This window comes from Alnus glutinosa, chromosome 1 (assembly GCF_958979055.1).
Source record: "Alnus glutinosa chromosome 1, dhAlnGlut1.1, whole genome shotgun sequence".
NCBI lineage: Eukaryota > Viridiplantae > Streptophyta > Magnoliopsida > Fagales > Betulaceae > Alnus > Alnus glutinosa.
The window spans coordinates 25,735,034-25,758,322 of NC_084886.1; the positions used below are offsets into that span (position 1 = coordinate 25,735,034).

The window sequence follows — 23,289 nt, forward strand, 5'->3', positions numbered from 1 at the left end:
AAATATATATTGCACAATAATATTACACGCAGTGAATATTACACATTAATATTATTTATCAATATTATTATGCCAATTAATCCACTGAATAATTCAGTCATTTTATTAAATAGCCCTATAATATCATTAAGCTTTATCAGAGTTTAATAATATTATTCTTTATTTATAAAATCATGGTTTATAAATAATAAGACCAATGAATATTTATTTTCATAAATATCTATGTATTCCTCATTATTTATCGGGGATTAAAATATCGTGTTTAAAGCCACGTATTTTATTAACTGATGGATGTGAATATTGTTTCCAACAATATTAAGCCGTTCGAGCGTCGAGTCTTGAGAATCAAACGTCAATTCCAGACTTGTCTATTTTATTCAGTCTTAGATTCTAATTTAAGACATTTATTTTATTTCTTAAAATTTGGGGCGCTACATCTTTACATCTAATGCCCTAAAATCATATGGTTTGGGAGTTATTGGCTCAAAGCTCGATCCATGAGTCAATTAGAAAGCTAAAGGGAGCTAAGCACTGCACAGCCTGCATATATAATAAAAAAATAAATAAATAAATAAAAAGAAGAAGAAAATATGCCTTGGTTGTTTTATCTAATGGGGAGTCCAGCAAATTTTGAGTATTGAATTATTCATGATCGAGATTAGTTTTTGAAACCTAGTTCACATTAATTGAATCTTATATTATCTTATAATGCCATGTTAGTAACTTTATTTTTTTTTTCCATGACATTGTGAAGATGAAGTTTATTTTGTTAAGCTTGCTAATGAATGAGAACCATGATTTTTACTATGCTGCATTCTTGGAAATAACATGATCTTGCATAATGTTTGTGGGTATTATTTCTGGCAAGCCCTCACGAGACTTCACTCATCCATTAGAGAGTCCTAGGGGTTTAAAAGGCTTGTTGCATACGCTAAATGCAATTGAACATCCCATTAAAGAAGGATTTATCTTATTGTTTTTCAGTTTATTTTCTATTTTGTATTGCTAAGGAACTAGTAATTTGTAAGTTTGGGGATGTGATAAGTGTTGAATATTGCACAGCCCCTTAATTCACATATGTTAATATCTTAGTTTTGTTATAGTTTAATGATTTGTATTGTTTTTGTATTTTCTTGTGTTTTACAGGTTTTGGAAGAAAATCCATCAAATTTCAAGATTAGAACGAATTCAGTAAACTCAATCTTGGAAAGATCTGAATCCAATTCAATTTTGAAATTTAAGAAAAGAGAAGTCAGGAAAATCTATTATTATTGTAAAGAATCCAAGATGAGCATATCTCTGTATTTTAATTATAACTTTCTTTTCAAATTTCAAATTGCGATGAAATTGGTGGCGTTGAAAAGCTAATACAAAATGAAACAAATATATCAGAAATAGGTTTTTCTAAATTCAGACGTTTACTATTCCAAAATTGTCCCGCAATAAATGATCACAAATCTAGACGAATTTGGAATCATTTTCCTTCTTGGATTGAATTTTCAGTCTCCTACTTGGACTAAGAGACTAAGTTTCAATTTTTCTTGGATTTCTAGGGCTTTTAGACCTCTCCTAATCTCTATAAATAGGCCTCTAAACATTGAGAAAGACACTGCTAGCTAGAGCAAATTCAAATTAATACTTCTTGAAGAATTGAAGAGAAGTAATCATGGCAAGAGGTCATTGCAGCAGTGTCATGAGTGGCTAAAAATCTTTGTAGGGTATTGATGTAGCCCCATCCAAGCACAATGGTTTGATTGTATTTTAATTCAGAGAATTATGTATGTTGGTTGTATAATTATGAGAATTGCTACATTTGATATTGCTCTTAATCTTTTAATGCAATTGTTCTTCAAGTTCATAATCAATATTAGTAGAATTCTTCTCTTATCTTAGAAAGTTTTTTACCTTTATTGAACTCAAATAATTCTTATTTTTTGTAATTATAAGAATGATGATTATGCAACTGGTTTAATTGACATATGATCAAGAGGATTAGAAAGGTCATGTCTAGGGAAGACAGATCGTACTACACCTTAGTTTAGTGTAATTTAGGTAGACAATCCATGTCAACTGAAGATGAGTTACACTATTCCATTCATTATATGTATCCTATTAAAGATGTAGCTAATCCATACCTAGGAAAGACGGGTCGTACCACATCTTAGTGGTTAGGTGGACGGTCTGTGTTAACCAAATATGGATTATACTTATTCTTTAGAGTTAATTTGTTGTTTATTTATAACATGCATAGAATGAATTTCTCTAATTAAATATGATTAACCATTGATGTGCGGATAGCGGTGAAGTCAATACTCTACTCTACTCTCTCTCTCTCTCTCTCTCTCTCTCTCTCTCTCTCTCTCTCTCTCTCTCTCTCTCTCTCTCTCTCTCTCTCTCTCTCTCTCTCTCTCTCTCTCTCTCTCTCTCTCTCTCTCTCTCTCTCATTTTAATTATCTTTTACATTTATTTTATGCACTTTAGTTAAAATCAAAATCAATAAATCTTTTCTTTAGTTATTTTTAATCTTCATAAGCTTAATAACACCCCTGCAGTCTTTGAGGTTCGACACTCTCTCTATAGCCTTGTTCTATAAGGATTCGTTCTATTGCGAGTGGTTTATTTATTATTGATATATTTTCGCTTTCAAAAAATACTATATCAGCAAAGTATCCGTTGAACTCTCGGGACACGTGGTGGCAATAGAATGGATGGCAACGGGTAATCATTAAATACATCGAATAAAGACCCGGACCGTCGTACCCCAAGAAGTGTAACGATCAAAATGTCAGGAGTCGGGCGACGTCTGACGTGCGGAGACAGCTCATCATGACCTACGATTGAACCACTAAATAACGAACGCATGTCCCTGGTGACGTCACTAACATGGAATCTCGAGGGTTACAACTCGCCAGAATTCAAAGCGTCTTCACATGGATGCCTTGATGGCACGTTGTACGAAGAAGCGACAAGTTGCTTGAAGCCCCGGGACAAATTGTTTGAAGTCCTGGGACGAATTGTTTGAAGCCCCGGGAAAAACCGAGACCCAAGTCATAAGAATGGTAAGAATTCCATTATCTGAACTCCAAGTACTGTTAGTGGAATTGGGGGGTAACTGTTAGGAATAATCCCACTAGGCCTGGCCCACGACGAGAGCTACGAGCTTGTCAGCCCATATTATCTCATGTGGAAGTATGGGCCTGAGGCCCACCAAATATGATCTAGCAAGGACAGGTATCCAGGAGTCCCAGGAAGGTACTTTCCCAGGACTAACACAGCTGACCGGGAATTGCTATACACGATCTCGAATATCTTGAAATTGCGCCCCGTCCCTAAAAATCTAGGATTGGCATTAATCTCTGGATTTATCTCCACAAATCTCGCCTTTAGACTATTAAGGAAAGAGTCTCGATTTGGAAGGCAGGTGATTCCAAGTCGAGGCCAGATTCTGGCGACATTCCTAGGTCAAGGGAGAAGAAAGCGACGTAACCCTAAGGAGATGAAGGTATTTTTTACTCAACCTGTAAATAGGCCGAAACCTTAGGTATGAAAGGAGGACTGCTATTACGATACTTGCGTATACTTTATACTCAGTCACTAACTTAAGTATCAGAGGGAGGAACGACGGTCAACTCCCGACGTATTCTCTTAACTTTGCAGGTGTTGTAGTGATCGGAGGACAAGATCACCAGAAATGAGTAAGTTGTCACAGCCATACTAGAAACTGTATCAACAATAATCATGCAACTCTCTTCACTAACATGTGATAAGCTCTTCAATTAAGGCAAACTCTTGTTTCCCAAATCAACCAGGGTCCAGGAGTGATAAAGGTAGAAGAAGGAATCTCATCTTACTTCAAATAAAAAATAAAAAATAAAAAGAGGAATCTCATCTAGAAAGTAAGAGCATCTTCTATCTTCATCTTTCAAATGCTTTCCAAAATAAATATGTGAATTCATTTTTTATTATTTTAACAATAACTCTAGCCTCTGGGCTACAAAATGAGGTAAGTAAAAAAGAGTAATACTATTTAATATATTTTTATACAATTGTCATATAGTTTTATAGTTGATAATAAAAATCAGTGATTAAATTAATATATTTTTTAAAATAAATTGTTAATATTTATATTAAAAAAATTATTCAATTAAGAATTGCCATTTGTGACCGATGAAGTGTAGTGGAGAGGAGCCATGAGATTGGACCCAAGTCACCGTCACAACTACAAACAAAATTAGAAATCAGAAAAAAGTTTAGAAAACAAAAGAAAGCAAGAATACTGCAATAAGAAATAAATAAATTGCTGTCCTTTTCTGTTGTCATTTATTTCTTCACTTCAAATTTCAGCTCTCCTTTTCTCTTCTTCGAAATCAGAAAAGAAGCATGAAGAAGAAGAACGCTGCCACGATAATTCTTGTCATAGCGGTTCTAATCACCTGTTGCGGAACCCAGGTGAGATCGGATGCCTCCGATCACCGCTACAAGGAGGGCGATCCCGTCCCTCTCTACGCCAACAAGGTCGGTCCTTTTCACAACCCCAGGTAACTCTATCATTCCCCTCTTTTCCTTTCTTTGTTAGATCCGAACCCGGATCTGCGACAATTTCTCTTTTTAAACGGCCATTGTGTTCGGGATTAAGAAACAGAAAATAATTCAGGAAGGAAATGTGGGTCCAAACAGGCCCTTAATTATCGATTTAGGTTTTCGTGGTTGTGGTTACTGGTTTGGACAAAGTCGCAATTCGAGTCTCTGAATTGGTGGGCTGTATTTGTTTAGCATGTAAATAAGGAGGAGTTCGAAGTATAATGTCTTAATTTGTTGGACAAAAGGACTTTGTAGGAGTATATGAGTTTAAATATGTGCTAATTCCGTTGATTTTATGTTGTTTGATTACAGTGAGACCTATCGCTACTTTGATCTGCCCTTCTGCACAACAGGTTTTTAATCTCACTTTGTGCTTTCCACTCTTAATTCTCGTTATTATACATGAACATGTATGTGTGTGTGTGTGTGGGTGGGACCATTGTGGTGTGCTGAAAGTATTGGAAGTATTGTTGCTAGTTTTTAATCTTTGGAGCTCAAAGATGCAATCAATTGAAGCTAATGCAACTAGGCAATGCCTTATATTTTTTATTTTTTCGTTTACTCATTCACCAAACAAATAGCTACCCTATATTTTGGCGTGGTTGTGATAATTTATTTTGGAATTATTCTGAAGAAAAATTTTTATAAAAAGTTTGGGCATTAGCATGTGGGTGTATCTGTTTTTTCTTGAAGCTGACTAAGAGGATATTGTGAAATTTTTTACATATCCTTTATGGTAAAATTTGCATTGAGATAAATGGAGCCTTAAATAATTTTGTTCTTTCTTTTATCATCTTAATGATCGAGGGAACACCAATGGCAGGTCGTGAGACAGATAAGAAGGAAGCACTTGGTGAGGTGTTGAATGGAGATCGTCTTGTTGGTGCTCCCTATAAACTGGACTTCAAGAAAGAGAAAGACTCTGAAGTAGTCTGTAGAAGGAAGCTGTCAAAGGAAGAAGTTGCTCGGTTCCGGAATGCAGTGAAAAAGGACTATTACTTCCAGATGTATTATGATGACTTGCCAATTTGGGGTTTCATCGGAAGGGTTGAGAAGCAAGGCAAAGCTGACCCTGGTGAATACAAATATTTTCTTTGCAAGCATATCCAGTTTGAAGTTCTCTACAACACAGATCGTGTGATTGAAATCATTGCGCGAATGGATCCTCAATCTATGTTGGATCTGACAGAGGACAAGGAAGTGGATGCAGAGTTCATGTACACTGTGAAATGGAAGGAAACTGAGACTCCCTTTGAGAAGAGGATGGAGAAGTACTCACAGTCTTCTTCGTTGCCACATCACTTGGAAATTCATTGGTTTTCAATCATAAACTCATGTGTGACTGTTCTCCTTTTGACTGGTTTTCTTGCAACTATTCTCATGCGAGTCTTGAAGAATGATTTCATGAAGTAAGATTTGTGATTTGTCATCCTATAGCCAGACAAAGTAATATACATATTTTTTTTAAACTATCGTACCCTTTTTGATTAATTTCTCAAAAGATATGCCCAAGATGAGGAAGCAGCTGATGACCAAGAAGAGACGGGGTGGAAGTACATTCATGGTGACGTTTTCCGGTTCCCAAAGTACAAATCTGTTTTTGCTGCTGCTCTTGGTTCTGGCAGCCAGTTGTTCACTCTGTAAGGATCTCATTGTGTCTTTTGTTCAGATTTCTAAAGCTTACTTTATCACATGTCTACTAAATAGTCCTTTTCATTCTTTATATGTATTCCCAGCACAGTCTTCATTTTTATGCTTGCATTGGTTGGTGTATTTTATCCATACAACCGAGGAGCGCTATTTACTGCACTGGTGGTTATATATGCGCTCACGTCAGGGATTGCAGGATATACAGCAACCTCTTTCTATTGTCAGCTTGAAGGAAAGAACTGGGTTAGTCTAGACAAATTCTGTCTGCAAATTTTAGCTTAGAACTTGGTGCTTCTTAGAGTACTGGACTGATTTATTTTCCAATTTTTGGTCAGGTGAGGAATCTTTTGCTGACAGGTTCCCTTTTTTGTGGGCCTCTGTTCCTCACTTTTTGCTTCCTTAACACTGTTGCAATTGCTTACAGTGCAACTGCAGCACTTCCTTTGGGCACTATTCTGGTGATAGTCCTCATATGGACGTTGGTAACATCACCATTGCTTGTATTGGGTGGTATTGCTGGGAAAAATATGAAGGCTGAGTTCCAAGCTCCTTGCCGCACCACAAAATATCCTCGTGAGATTCCACCTCTGCCTTGGTACAGGAGTACCCTTCCTCAGATGGCAATGGCAGGGTTTCTCCCTTTTAGTGCTATTTACATTGAGCTCTACTACATATTTGCCAGTGTCTGGGGTCACAGGATTTATACCATCTACAGCATCCTGTTTATTGTCTTCATTATTCTTTTGATTGTCACTGCTTTCATCACTGTTGCTTTGACTTACTTCCAACTTGCTGCCGAAGATCATGAATGGTGGTGGAGGTATGTAACTTCTCTTGCATAAAGGTTTTTTTTTTTTTTTATTTATTTATTTCTTTCTGACTTTTAGCATCACAGACAAATGTTATTCCTTGTCCTGGTTGTGTGGTACATTTCTTGCTTATAGTTTGAAAGTGAAGAAGTTTCAAGTGATTTAGTATTGTTGATGTTTGCTTTAGAAGAAATATTTGAAAACAATGAATAGGGAAGCAGCAACAAGATGGTTATTGAGATGCTGGAAGGGGGGAGGGGGGATGGAGGGTAGAGTATTTTTTATTCTGGAAGTTGGTGGTACCGAACCCAGAATTATTTAAAGGTATAAATTGATAGAGATTTCCCTTTCCCTTTCTCTCCCTCTCTCTCAGCGTCATGTGAGGGCGCGTTCAGTTTGTCCCTTTGATGTTGTGTTGGTTTTCATCTTTGTTTAGCATCCCTGGTCCTGTTTAAATTCCTGGGTAGGGGTTGGTGATGATCTCTGAAGTGGTGTACACATGGGTTCTGTTGCATATGGTTAGGTAGTGTACCGTAGGCTCCATGGGGAGTTTGCTTTTGTGGTTGGAGCGAAATATCTTGAGTTCATCATCTAGCGTGGGGGCAACTCCTTCAAATTGAGAATAGTAGAACAAGGTAAGGGGTACATTCAATCGATTGTTCTAGGGAAAGATGGTGCGTTTTGGTTGCCAACGCTTGATGAGGTGGCTAGAGTGGAAATTTGTGGGGGTTTTGTTTGAAACCTTAGAGATTCTCAAAGTGCCTTTTTGGGTCAGTGATGCATAAATCAACTCGGGAACTACATGTCCATCAAGAGTTCACTGGCGGTGGGAGGAGGGGATTTGTCCTTATACCCGAAGGAAAAAAAAAATGGGGTTGGTGTGGCTTTGTGGAGGTGCTGCGTTTTTTGTTGTCTCCGTACTCTATAGAGAAGCCCATACCACCGACCATCAATTTACCCTTACCATAGCATTGTTATATTTCGGGAAATGCTCGTATGCACAGGTGTTAGTTGAATGGAATAAATTGTCCAATACCAATGACAAGGGTGCCAGAGGGGTTTCGGCCATGACACGCCATCTTTTGCAGCACACTAGGCAGTCACAGTGCATTGCATCACAGCCATGCAGTGACCCCAATGGTGCTGCTCCTACCAAGGCCCGAATACGCTAAAAATTATTGTTAGTGGAAGGAAGGTGGTTGTGCTGTACTATTCTTCGTGGAAGCCATTTAAAGCCAAAAAAAGTACATGCACAATACTCTTTGAAACTTTGGTGGGTTGGAGCTTCTCCTCTCGTTGTTGCACGACATCATGATGGTTCTCAATGTGTTGACGAAACTTGGTGAAAGGGCAAAGGTAGCAGGCCAGAACATGTCAGCGAACAGGTTGTAGCTTCATTGGTGGCTTGGTCTTCTCCACCGGCGATGATCTTGGAGGTTTCTCCTCTTTGCAGCAACCTCTCACCTCTCTTTGGCCTAGTTTTGCTCTCTTCTGATGGTTGAGCATTGTTTCCTTCCAGTGGCTGCATTTTCTAGTGGGCACCATCTGAGAGGAGTGAGTGTTTGCTTCTACCAGAGGATCCATTAGGCCGTGAGAGTGGGTTTGATAGGTTAACACTCAACCTACCTGAGGGAGCTGGCTTAGCAGATTTTGTGCACTCCAACCCAATTTATGCAGTACCCTACTCTTGCAAAGAGGATGCTGTTTGTACTGCTCCTAGGTTTCCCTCCAGCTATAGTAAGTTTCGTGATTAGGTCTGTTGCTTTTGGTGCTTTTCATTCAGGGAGGTTTGAGAGGAACCCACGACTAACTAAATAGAAATAGATAGATAATGAACTCCTTTCAAGTACGAGAAACCACAAATGAATCCAATTTGGGTTGGATACAAACCACAATGACAAATGTCGATACAATATTCAATAATCTGAAACTTTACTCCTAATCCTAGTATTAACAACATACTAACTCTTAACCAAAGTAAATAACTGCAAATCCACAACCCACGTCATAATTGAATGCAGCATCCCACATTCCCACTATATACCCACATCTAGAGTCCTTCACGTGTCCAACTCCCCACGTCTAGCACCTCTAAGTCCTCCACGTTCCCATGTGCTTCATTTGTGCTCTCACCTTCCACGACCAAGTAACGTGGGTTCCCATCAATCGTCTCCCTTGAAGAGGAACCTTGTCCTCAAGGTTCATGTGTAGAAATTGATGAGGGGTTCAACCTCTTCGGTTCCACACTTACCTTCCACAATTTTGGTGTCGCCATCTTCGAACTTCTCACACCTTTCCTTTGGTGCAAAAACCTCAATAGAGAATGCTTAAGGTGTGGCAATGATGTCCCGGTGTGAACTTTTCATTGCAACCAAAACACAGGCCTTTCTCCCTTCTTTTCTGCATCTCCTCCCACGACAGTTTCTTGGCAGCACTGGATGAATATGGGCATGTAGTATTTGTTGAGTACCTAGCTGAATATGTCAACACAGTTGAGTGGTTGGGCTTGGGGAAGCTTTCGATCTATTGTGGTTTCAGCCCTTCACCTCTTGCAGTCTTCCGGTCTCTAGCAAGATGATCATCTCCCATTCTTGCTAGTTCAATGGTGTCACAGAGGGTCTTCAGTTTGAACATTCGGACGGCAAATACAATATCCTTTTTTAATCCTCCAAGGAATGTTCCCACGAATGCCTTTTAAGGCCACCCATCCACCCGGTTTGCCAATCGCTCAAATTTTTGTTGATATTCCCACAATGTCCCTTCTTGTTGGATTCTTGAGAGTGATTCATCATAATCTTCGGCTTCGGTAGGACCAAATCTGATCAATAACTCTTTTTCAAATATTTGCCACGTAATAGGCAACTGGCTCTTCTTGTACACCTTTTTCATCCATTGTCACCATTGATTGGCCTCACTTTCTAAATGAAAGGCAACCAATGACACCTTCTGTCCTTCCAGTGTTTGCTTGTAGTCAAAGTATTGAACTACCTGGTCTAACCAAACTATGGGATCATCTCCTGAATAACGGGGAAAATCCAGTTTAGTAAAACCATTCGACCCCTTGGATCCATTTTAATGCCCGGAGGAATTTTCTCCCGACATGTGAGTTGATACTTTCTCCTTTCCTGCCAATGACTCGCCCTTCTCAAGAGACTTGGAGAACATCTCCTTAAGCTCACGAAAATTGGCCTGTGAGTCCGTAATCAGTTTCTACATTTCGTCTTTCAGATCTTGTAATTTGAGTTCCAATTTCTTGATGCGATCCTTGTTGGTAATCAGGCTTTGATACCAAGTTGATAGGAACCCACGACTACTTGAATAGAAATAGATAGATAATGAACTCCTATACCAAGTTGATAAGAACCCACGACTAATTGAATAGAAATAGATAGATAATGAACTCCTTTTGGGTAGGAAAGACCACAAATGAATCCAATTTGGGGTGGATACAAATCACAATGACAAATGTCAATACAATATTCAATAATCTGAACCTTTACTCATAATCCTAGTCTTATACTAACTTATGATATAACTACCCATGTAATAAGGAAACTACTTGTATCATAGTTCTACCCACGTTGACTAGTCGTGGATACCAAGGATACACAAGGATAACTATTAACAACATACTAACTCTTAACCAAAGTAAATAACTGCAGGCCCACAACCCACGTCATAATTGCATGCAGCATCCCACTATATACTCACATCTAGAGTCCTTCACGTGGCCATGATCTTCACATGTCCAACTCCCCACGTCTAGCACCTCTAAGTCCTCCACGTTCCCATGTGCTTCATTTGTGCTCTCGCCTTCCACGTCCAAGTAACGTGGGTTCCCATGAAGGTTCCTTTGGGTGACAAGAAGGATTCTTGGATGGATGTGTTCCCTCCGTTGGATGTGGTGCATAGGTTGTAGTCTGCGAAGAAGCCCTAAGTTTTTTCGGTTAATCAGTCCTCTCCAACAAGTCCTAATGACGATGGTTTGGTCCTTCCATTGGACGAGATTCACAAGTCGCAGTCTATTAAGAAGACCCAGATTGCGATGAGTGTTGATGTGGGTTTTCTCCGGCAAGGTTTTCTGAAGCCAAGGCCCTCTAGGTCTCGGGGATGTTCTTCTCCAGCAGTCCCTCATCCCCAGCAGCTATTAGAGGTTTCTTTTGCGCAAGTCAGCGATCAAGAGGGTTTTGTGGATGATCCTCGCTTGTAGTGACGGTTGTTTCTCCCTCCTATTTGGGTTGTAGCTCCCCAGGCATTCCCGTTGACGACAAGAATGGGGTGTCGAATGGTGGGGAGGTCAAGGATCACTCCTTGGAGTTTCTGGATGCCATTGAAGAGGACCGTTATCGGATTGTAAAGCTTGCACGTCCAAAGAACAAAGGTAGGAGGGAGATGTTGAATCTAAATAGCTCTATTAACTATGGCGATGCAAGCATGTCTTCTCGGCAAGTGAAAGGCAAGGCTCACGTACTGTAGCGTGTATGCTCCATGTGGGTTCTGGGTTTGAGAGTCTTAGGGTTGAGGGTTTATTTTGGTTTCTTCTTGTGGGCAATTTTGATTGTTCTTGTGTATACTTCCTGTGTACATATGGACGCCTTATGCTTTTTTAATAAAATTTGTTACTTATAAAAAAAAAATAATAATAATAAATAGTTGAAATGCAACAGAAAAAACCTTAAGGGGAAGGTCTATTAAAGTGACCTTTGCTAACCACATGGAGTGGCATACAGGCCGTACCACAGTGAGGAAAGTATAATATTCGCTTTTCAATTCGTTGTATTTTAAATTAGTCCTCAACCATTTAATTCCATGCCCCCAATCTCACCGTCCCTCCCTGCATGTTGACCGAGACCAAGTTGGACTCTTTAGTTGAGTTCTAAGGGCATTTTTGTGTACAGTAAAATGCCCCCATTACGACAGCTTTTAGTGCATCCCATATTGCTGGCTTTTTATTCAATAATTAGCCACATTTTGGAAAGGTCGAGGATTCTGGAGATGCTAATATCCTATGATGCCATTAGTAGCATGAGTTACTATATTTCGTAGAGATGACATACAAGATCATCTTATTTCGCTTGGCCATCTGTTTACTGGTAAATCAGTTATAAAGTTGACTTTGTCATGTGATTAGACCGTCACTGGTTTGCATCGAGGTTAGTGAGTTGGCAATTAAGCTAAGTGCTTTCTTTCGGTTTTTTTTTTTTTTTTTGGGGGGGGGGGGGAATTGGGGTGTGCTCAACTCTTGCCCCCTTGGGGGTTTCATAAGCTTCATGGATATCTTGGAAATGTTGATTTTATCTTATAATATACGTGTGCATACATACAACTAGGCCCCCACCTGAACCCTAGAAGCAAATAAAAGAGAAAGTGTACTTATGTAAAGGCAGTAGTTTCCTTCCTTCCGACTATGCCCATGTTGGATTTCCTTTGAGACTTCCGATCCTTGTCATTTCAAGTTAGAAATCTGTAAATCCATAATTTAATTGTCTTTTATCAACTAATCATAGCTGTTAATTGCCACAGGTCTTTCCTTTGTGGTGGATCGACTGGCCTGTTTATCTATGGCTACTGCTTGTATTACTACTATGCGCGATCAGACATGTCTGGTTTTATGCAGACCTCGTTTTTCTTTGGCTATATGGCTTGCATCTGCTATGGCTTCTTTCTCATGCTTGGGACTGTTGGTTTTCGTGCCTCTTTGCTCTTTATTCGTCACATTTACAGGTCGATCAAGTGCGAGTAGTGGCTTGATTGGTCATTTAGGTAAATTCTTCTCGCTTCTGTTTTTCTGTCTGAGAGAAAGATGTATGATTTTTTTATGATAAGTAGGTTGGGTAGTGCCTCCAGAAGCAAGCCTTGACTACTTCCCTAAATTGGGTGTCTTCCGATTCTGCTATGTATTTGCTCATACCTTGGGGAAAATTATGATATTCTAGGCTTTGTTGATCTTGGGAATATGTACTTATGAGACAGACGTTGGGAGGCAGCTTGAATTACTCCAATTTACCTTTAACTCAATTATAGTACCCAGAGTAACCCAGTATGAATGAAGTTCCTACTTTTCCGTACTCAACAGCTCTATACTCTTGCATCTTCTTGAGCTTATAATTGGGATGCCTTCTTAATTAGGTAATACATTTCTCAGTAGAAGCTTATTTATCATTAAATTTGTGGAGCTTGTTATTCCAAGCATGCACGTCATAATAGATTCAATTTGAACCACAAAACAGTCTTTGTTAGTAGAGAGTTATATTTTCTTTGTCGGTATGTTTAATATTGCTGCCTACTTGCAGCAAATTCCTACATTTCATTGTTCTTTTATATGTTTACATCTTTCTAAATCCTTCTTTTATTTTTATTTTTTCAAAATGTAAATCCTCCCTTTTTAGTGTAAAACAATTGAATCGTTTTTCGTTAACTGTTACTGCTTCCACTCTACGTCTAAAATTTTACACTATTTTCTTTAATTTCATGTCACCTTTATAAATTTTGCTTTTATTATCTTTATTGATTTTTTTTTTTTAATCAATAAAACATATTTAACTTAACACATACGTGTATTGTATAAGCATCATCCTGATTAGCATGATTACACTCAAGAACAATTGGATTCCTAACCTAGTATTTAGGTCTTAAATGTTTTCGTGACAAAAATTAGCTACAAACTAGTCTAATAAAGTGATGTGTTTATAAAGCAAGTGAGAAGCATATGTTTTCTTATTAATACTATCAAAAGAACATGTGAAAAGTACATACTATTTAAAAAATATGTATTTTTTACATGTTAAGGAACAAATGGTACTTTGTTAGATTGATTTGTAGCTAATTGCTACAAAACTTGTTTGTAGCTAAGTTTTGTACATGTTTTCACATACTAGATCAAGCAAGAAGTTCTTGGTTATTACACAATTGTTTTTAAGTCTAATAATACGCTGCGTCAAAAAGAGTGCAAATTCAAGTGTGGGTTATCGCAAGATCGAAAATAATTGAGAGAGAGAGAGACTCCTAATAGTGAATTAGTAATAAGGCCTCGTTTGGAGAAAGAGGCTCTTCCCACTTATTTTACCAACAACAGGTGGAATAAAACTCCTCTAGGCTTTGATAGACTTTTTCAATAGCCCATTATTTATTAGAGTAGATTTTAAAGTATGTATGGGCCATGCTCTTATCCAAACCTGGCAGGGGTAGGTGTAGACATTGGATCTTAATTGCTTTCCAAACTGTTGGGCCGATAGATTGGTTCTTAATTCTTATTTTTATTAATTTTTTCCCTAGCAAGTTACAACAGAAAAATAAAAATAAAAATATCAACAATCTTGATGCAGTGTCTCATTGAAGAGCACCTTTTTCGGATTGTAAAGTTTGCGCATCCAAAGAACAAAAGTTGGAGGGAGGTTTTGAATAATCTAAATACCTCTATTACCTACTGTGATGCAAGTGTCTTCTCGGCGAGCGAAAGGCAAGGCTTACGTACTGTAGCGTGTATGCTCCATGTGGGTTCTGGGTTTGAGTCTTAAGGTTGAGGGTTTATTTCGATCTATTTGGTTTCTTCTTGTGTGCAGTTTTGATTGCTCGTGTATATTTTCTATGTACATAGGGGCGCCTTACATTTTTTTTAATAAAATTTGTTACTTATAAAAAATAAAAATAAAAACATTGAAATGCAACGCAAAAAACCTTAAAGGGGAAGGTCTATTAAATTGACACTTTCCCAACCACATAGAGTGGCATACGGGCCATACCACAACGAGGAAAGTATAATATTCACTTTTCAATTTGTTGCATTTTAAATTAGTCTTCAACCATTTAGTCTCCGAGGGATAGCTCAATCGGTTGGGGATTACGCCTCATGAAGCAGAGGTCACTAATTCGAATTTTTCCTCTCTCTTCGTATGTGGACATGTTAAAAAAAAAAAACCATTTAATTCCATGCCCCCCACCTCACCCTCCCTCCCTTGCATGTTGACCGAGACCAAGTCGGACTCTTTAGTTGAGTTCTAAGGGCATTTTTGTGTACAGTGAATTGCCTCGATTAAGACAGCTTTCGGTGCATCATATTGCTAGCTTTTATTCAATAACTAGCTCATAATCTATGATATGCATGAGATTCTTTATTATAGTTTAATTTTAGAATTTAAACACATTTTCACCGTACCTTTTATTATAGATTAAAAAATGCTTGTTCAAAATTTCTTTCTTTAGACGTCGTCTTAAGAAAGAGAAATGTTTGTTCAAAAATTTGAACGGTAGTGGTGTTGTTGGGTCCGGTTGGCCGTCCGGTGGCGTCAATAGTTGCCGGTGGCGGAGGCCAAACATGAGGGAGGGGAGGGATGAGGGTTTCGGAGGGAGAGAAAAAAAAAAATGGGGGAAAATAAAAATATACCTGCGTGAATCTCTTTTCTTTAATGACATGGCCTTCAGTTTTTTTGAACCAGAGAGGATCGGAATCCGTATCCATGAGAAATGAATGTAAAAGGTAGGTTGGTTGGTAGACATTAAATTTGTGAGATTGATCGAATGGTTGGAGCTGAAGGGAGAAGATGAAAAGAAGAGTTGAAAAAAATGAATTTGAAAAAATAAAGAAATAATTTTTACGAAGATATTAATATTAAGATGATATGAAATTTATTTATTAGTACTTGTAATTCTTTTTTTTATTAATTATTTTAATAATGATCAATAAATAAGTTTCATATCAATTAATAAAACTTCATTTATAAAAATTTAGGTACACGTAAGAATTTCTGAATTTCTCAAAAATAAAAGAGACTTATGAGGTAGTCTGGTAGATGTTGATAGGCGTGGCTTGTAGGCGTAAAAAATCATGGATAAGAGTGAGAAGTGGGGTAACGTGCAAAGAAGTGGAGGCCAGTTGGGTTCTTTTTCTTTTTCTTTTTTTATTTTCTACGTAAGTGGAAGCCAGTTGATTTTTTAGCCGTTGGATTAGTGTGTCAATTTTTTAGCTGTTCAATCATATGTTATATTGCTCTGTTTGTAATAAATGCATGGATCAGAGTGCGTAGAAAAAAAAAAAAAAAAAGCGCATGGATCAGAGTGAGATTTGTTTTGCTCTCTTTACTTTGCAGCCGTTGGATCAAAATTTGAGTGAGATGGGTAATTGAATGTATTTAATGCAAAAGATAAGGAATGAAAGATTAGGACTTACTTTGCCGCCTTTAGTTTAGGTTATAGATATTATACACTACTAGTTGGGATGTCACGTGTAATGCACGTACTTAATTTTGGTATTATATATATAAAGAAGAAGTGGTAAAACATTTTTAACAGTAACTTTTGTTTGATGATATGGAATTACGGTATATAATCTAGATATTATATTTACAAATTCAATATATTATGAATTTGTAAACAAGTCAACTTTTACTTACATATATTGTGATTTAAGGAAAGAAAGAAAAGCAAGAAATAAAATTATGTCACAGGCTAAATCCCAATCAATCACTACTCATAACTAAGTTTTGACATGAGAATTTAAACCCATCTTGAGCTCATTTTAAGAAACAAACCAACTAAAAAAAAAAAAAAAAAACCAAAATCTATGCAGTTCTTATTAAGCTTGCACAAATTAACAGTCCAATTACTTTTCAAAATAAAAATATAAAAAGGGAAGACTATCAAAGCCTTACATTCATACAAACACCCACACCATCTTACATTCCAAACACATCAAAAGCATTGTAAAAGTGACTTAGAAATAACAACATATAATGCACATTATAGCAGCCAACATACATCATTAGCATAAAAAATGATTAAGTGAAACATATTTGTTCATGATTAACCTATTCTTCTTCATTTTTGACTTTTATGCAACTGTCAAACCTTGACTCTTCAAAATTCAAAGCCTCTTCAAACTAATATGCTCTTGTGCAATAAATGTCTGGACTAAAGACAATATATATTATAAAAATATTTAGCAACAAAAATGTAAACAAAACAAATATCTACCTATAATAACTATTCTGCATTGCACCTTGAAGTTACAAACAAAATTTTAGAGACAGCAAAGAAGAGAAGAGCAACTTTGCATTTAGTACCAAGAAAAGCATCTTAGGTTGTGTGCCCAATTGAGCAAGCCAACTAATACAGCATCCTTGCCAAGTTGCAAAGTCACATTTAGGACTGACATAACAACATTTTCTAAGTAGTAGTTAAATATTTCATAACAGGATATAAAAGAAGAAAGAAGAATAGAAGAGAACAATAAGAAAGAAGTAGAAAAGATAAAAGGAAGTAAGAAGAAGAGGCGTTCGAGTGCTGAAGGGTTGGAGGTCGGTTTTCATAAAAATATAGGATATTAATTTTTCTAAAACTTACTCATTTAGTTTTGTAACTCAAGGTTAGTTTTTATCTCAGTTAGATTAACCTGAGTTAATAGTAAAATATCCTGAGATATAATGATTAACCTATAGTTAAGTTTTATCTTAGTTAATTTAACATGGGTTAATCCATAGATATTTATTTAAAAATTACTAATTACATTTTTACTATAGATATTTTCACATTGGATCTTTACCATTTTAATCTAACTTATTAAAATTATAATCAAAGTCCGTTTTGAATCTAGTTCATTTCATTGTTAATATTGTTATCTCAATAATATTATATCACTGACAATATTATTATACTAAATAATATTGTGCCAATAATAAATATTATAATATACTAAAAATATAATATTTAAGATAATATTATTTACAGTAAATAATATTATACACACCAATTTACTAGACAATTAAGTTAGTCTATTTATTTAATCAAATCAAATCACTAAGTAATATTATTAGATTCTAACTAATAATATTCTTTATTTACAAAATCATTGTTTTTAAATAAATGAGACTAAGGAATATTTATTTTCATAAATATTTATGTATTCCTTATTAATTATCGAGGATTTAATATTATGTCTGAAGCCATATATTTTATTAATTGCTGGATGTGAATATTGTTTCCTACAGTATTAAGCCGTTCGAGCGTCGAGTCTTGTGGATCGAACGTTAATTCTAGACTTGTTTATTTCATTCAGTCTTAAATTCTAATTTAAGAAATTTTATTTTATGACTTAAAATCTAGGGCGCTACATTCAATATGCTATGACCTAAACCCTCGCCAAGCAGAAGACTTGAGAGCATAAAGTAACATCCGAGCTCACAATTAATGGTAGTTTTTCTTTATTTCTCAAAATTTACAGCCCAAATAACACCATATCCAACCCACTCCCCAAAATGAAGATAGTAAAGCACGTAAATAAATCAGCACCTTTTTTTTTCACAAGTAAAAGAATCAATATCAACCCTGAGGCCCTGAGACCAAGGAACAACAAGAATTTTCTTATCCTCACCTAAACTGCTATAGGCCTATGTTTGGGATTGTGTTTGTGAACATGTGATAGGTTTGGTGAGGGGCAAAGCTGCAAGATCGATCTTCCTAAGCTTACCTATGGTGAAGATGATGAATTGATAATGGGGTATTCGAGGTACCCCTGCCTCCTAACAACTATAGAAGCCGTTTGTTGATAATTTTGTGCATGCTTTATTTCTCCTCAAAACCCCTTATTAATAGGGTGCAAACAAACATAGCAATAATCTGATTGTAGGGAAAGTATAATTCCCTTATTTGCTCTCCTATAAATCTGCTGCTAATGGGGATTATAATCCCTCTATTCTTAGGCTGAATCTTAGGCTGCTAGTGGGGGATAATGACCCCTTATTTCTAGGAACTTCCTAACCCAAAGTCGTGCCCCCCAAGTACACGACTTTCCTCCCTTACATCTCATATGTGTCTCAACCGCCAGGCCGGGCACTAGGGTTTACCAGGGTTTTGTTTCGCCTAGCATAGGTACGTAACACTCCTCCACCCTTAAAATGACCCTTGTCCTCAAAGGTAAAGGTGGGAAAGCGAAGCTTGAAATCCGAGAGGAGTTCCCACGTGGCATGAGTGGGTGAGAGCTCCTGCCAATGCACCAGTATTTTTGGATTGCCCTGCTGGAGTCGTTGGTCAAGGATGGCTTGGGGAGTCAACCGGCTATCTTTGAAAATAATAGGGAGATCATCTTGAACTGGAACCCCAACACCCACCCATTTCTTGAGAACGGAGACATGAAATACATCATGGATTTTGGCTTTTGGTGGGAGTGCAAGGCGGTATGCTACAGGGCCGATCTGTTTGACAATTCTGTAGGGCCCGTAGAACTTGGGGGCTAGTTTCGGATGCTAGCACTTCTAAACAGAGTTTTGCCAGTACCCTTGGAGCTTCAAGTAGACCCATTCTCCTTCTGAAAACACCCATTCCATATGACCTTTATCATACACCTGCTTCATCCGAATTTGGGCTTCCAACAAATGTTGCAACACCTCTCGAAGAATTTCATCTCAGGCCTTCAATGTATCTTCAACAGCAGCTGACTTGGTTGTCCCAAGAATGTATTGCAATAAGGAAGGTGGAGGGCCACCGTAAAAAATCTCAAATGGAGTTAACTTAGTGGCTGAATGGAAACTCGCGTTGTAACAATACTCCACCCAACGTAGCCACTTGGCCCATTGTTTCGGTGAAGAGCTGGTGAAGCACCTAAAATACATTTCAATGGTGCAGTTCACCACTTCCGTTTGGCCGTCCGTTTGGGGATGATAGGTGGAGCTAAAGTTGAACTTAGTCCCATGGAGGGGAAAGAGCTCCCACCAAAAAATCCTAGTAAAGATCGGATCTCGGTCACAAACAATGGTGGAAGGAATGCCATGGAGACCGAAGATTACCTCAAAGAAAGTCTGTGCCACTTGTGCTGCTGTATATGGGTGCTTGAGGGGAGTAAAATGCTCATATTTTGAAAGGTGATCGACAACCACAAGGATAGTGGTTCGGCCATAAGAAGCGGGTAGTCCATCGATGAAATCTATGGATATATCTGACCAAATGTGCTCAAGAATGGGCAAGGGTTGTAGCAACCCTGCGGGTTTGATATTGTCAGCCTTGTGGCGTTGGCAGACATCGCAATTCTTAATAAAATTGTGGAGCTATTGCTTCATCTGCGACCAGTAAAAAACAAACCCGATGCCCTTGAGCCCCTTCTGATAGCCTTCGTGGGTGCTATTATGGAACTCAGTGGTGATGGCTGCTGCGATGGGAGAGGCGGAATTGAGGTAGACCCGATTCTTGAAATAAATGAGTCATGCTTGCATGCGCCAAGGTCCCTTGATGTGTTGCTGCTGGATCTTCTCGGCCAGGGCTATAAGGTTCGAATTTTGTTGGACTTCACGCTGGATGGGTTCAATCCAATGGGGAACCGGAGCAGACAAGGCTGAAAGAGTCTCTTCTATTTGCTGAGAGAGGGCGTCAGCTGCCCGGTTGTCGTGCCCCTTTTTTGTACTCAATGAGGAAGTCATACCCTATGAGTTTGAGGAGCCACTTCTGCTGTGCCTCTGTAGTTATGATTTGGTCCCATAGAAACTTGAGGCTGCGGTGATCCATCCAAACCACAAAGCGATGGCCCATGAGGTACAGCCTCCACTTCTGGATCGAGGTGACCAAGGCGAGCATTTCCTTCTCATAGGTGGAAAGAGTGAGGTTACAGCCATGGAGTGCTTGGCTAAAATAAGCAATGGGCCGCTGGGCTTGCATTAAAATTGCCCTGATGCCAAAGCTGGACGCATCACACTCTATGATGAATTGCTGGGAGAAATTTGGTAGAGCCAAAACCGATGCCTTGGTCATTGCTTCTTTAAGCCAAGAGAATGACTCTTCGGCCTCTTCATTCCACCCAAATGCATCCTTTTTAAGGAGTTGCGTTAGTGGCCGGGCGATGATGTCGTACTGTTGGATGAATTTACGGTAGTAGCCGGTGAGACCTAGGAAGCCCCAAAGTGCCTTAAGCGTTTGGTGTCTCGGCCATGCCAACATCGCTTGAATTTTGTCGGGGTCCACTGCCACACCGTCCTTGTCAATAACGTGGCCCAAATAATTCACCCGTAGTTGCCCGAAGCTGCATTTTTCTTGTCTCATATACAAGTAGTTAGCCCTCAAAAGCTCAAAAACCTTGGTTAGGTGCTGCAAGTGATCTTCCCAAGACCGACATTAGATTAGTATATCATTAAAAAAAAAAAAAAAAAAAAAAAAAAAAAAAAAAAAAAAAAAGGAAGAACTTACGTAAGAAGCTGCCAAAGATGTCATTCATCAAAGATTGGAATGTAGAAGGGGCATTCATGAGGCCAAATGGCATGACTAGAAATTCAAAGTGTCCATGGTGTGTGCGAAAAGCTGTTTTCTCGATGTCTTGCTCCTGCATCCGAATTTAGTGATATCCGGAGCGTAGATCTAGTTTGGAGAAATACGATGCCCCTTGCAACTTATCCAGCAGCTCGTCGATCACGAGAATGGGGAACTTGTCCTTGATGGTAGTCTGGTTGAGGGCTCGGTAGTCCACACACAACCGCCACGAACCATCATGTTTCTTTACCAGCAATACCAGAGAGGAATACGAGCTAGTGCTGGCTCAGATTACCCCTGTGTTTAACAACCCAACAACAATCTTCTCTATTTCATTTTTTTGGTAATGAGGATACCTGTAGGGTCGCACCTTCACTGGAGAAGAACCTTGGATTAAAGGGATTTGATGGTCATGACGGCGCACTGGTGGAAGGTCGTGCGGTTCTTAAAAAAATTTGGCAAAGTGTTTGTGGGCATCACTTCTGTTAAATCCTTACGAGACTTCACTCATCCACTATGGATGCCTAGGGGTTTAAAAGGCTTGTTGCATACGCTAAATGTAATCGTCTTTCTCACGAAAGAGGAATTAGTGTAGGTATTTCATTTTGTTTTGTTTTGTTTTTAATTTTGTATTGCTAAGGGACTAGCAATATGTAAGCTTGGGGGGTGTGATAAGTCGTGAGTGTTGTACATTCAAGCCCCTTAATTTGCTATTATTGAATACTTAGCTTTATTGTAATATAACATTTTTTCTTTGTTTTAGTATTTATAGCATTTTCAGGTGATTGAAGCAAAAAATATCAAAAAGCCTCCAAAAATCGAGCCTGAAACGGTGAAAAGGGCATGACTAAACGAAGTCGCTCGAGTGACTTGTCTTTGGGGCCGAAAAAAAAAAAGAAAAAAAAAAAAAAAGAAAAAAAAAAAAAAAAAGAATACTTGCAACCTCCAAGTCTGAAACTGAAGGAATAAACGAATATTTGCAGGCTTCACGTGGTCCCTTTTCTTTGGGGCAGGACGAGGGGAAGACCAGGAATGATGAGATACCTTTCCCTCACCTGAAGAAACCGAAGAGAGGCGCCGAACTACACAAAAGCATGAGTGTGTTTAATTTTGGGCAGCAAGAACGTGGGTCCCTTTGTTATTTATTGGGCAGCATGCAATTGTAAAAAAAAAAAAAAAAAAAAAAAAAAAAAAAAAAAAAAAAAAAGGATTAAAATCTGAAGGCAGAAGCATGTGATTCCTGGACAGTGGGCGGCATGATTTCAGCTTTGGAAATACATTTCCTTCCTAGAGAGGAAAGCTCCTCTATAAAAGAAATGACCCACGTCCATTTTTTGAGGGCATCTCAAGTAGCTTAGTTAGGAGTAGTTTATTTTTAGTTTTGTTTTCTTAGTTTATTTTAAAAGCAAATAGTGTACGTGAGGGGAGAGCTTTTTAGTGAAAACCCTTGCAAAATTTCTAGCAGCTCGTGATGGAGGATTACACTTCAACTCCAAGTCATCCAAGGACCTCCATGCGTGTCTAAAGCTCTCCCTAGAGTTTTGATAAACCCTATCCAAGTATCAATGGCTTAATTGTGTTTTTCTTTGAGATTTTTATTTTGAAAATTGATGATTGTATAATTATGAAGATTACATTTTTGTAATTGGTTTTAATGATTAATGCAATCTTGATGAAATGTTTATCTTGTTTTTGAGAAAGTTTTTTATTTTGAATGTGCTCAAATTATATTTATTGTTCAAAAGATGATAAATGTAATAGTTATGCAATGATATTATTTGAACATGCAACAAAAGGTTTTGATAGTTTATGCCTAGGATAGACATGTCATGCTACACCTTAGATTAGTGTAATTTAGGTAGATGATTTGTACTAATCTTAAGATGAGCTACACTTAATCATTGTTTGTGTATAACCAAGTTAATGAATTTGATAGTCCATGCTTAACAAAGATGGATTACATTTATTTGTTGATGATGGTATTTTCTTGACACTATGTTGTGCACCTGACAAACACACACCATAG

The 23,289-nt window shown here is 37.9% G+C and overlaps 1 protein-coding gene across 1 annotated transcript; it reads left to right on the forward strand.

Moving 5' to 3' along the window:
* Positions 1 to 4,303: 4,303 nt before the first annotated feature.
* Positions 4,304 to 13,113, forward strand: LOC133877934 (transmembrane 9 superfamily member 3). The gene is made up of 7 exons (XM_062316392.1): positions 4,304 to 4,538; positions 4,894 to 4,934; positions 5,405 to 5,990; positions 6,084 to 6,221; positions 6,318 to 6,474; positions 6,567 to 7,051; positions 12,564 to 13,113. Exons 1-7 carry the CDS (start codon positions 4,381 to 4,383, stop codon positions 12,781 to 12,783), a joined length of 1,785 nt encoding a protein of 594 aa, XP_062172376.1. The 5' UTR covers positions 4,304 to 4,380; the 3' UTR covers positions 12,784 to 13,113.
* Positions 13,114 to 23,289: the final 10,176 nt, after the last annotated feature.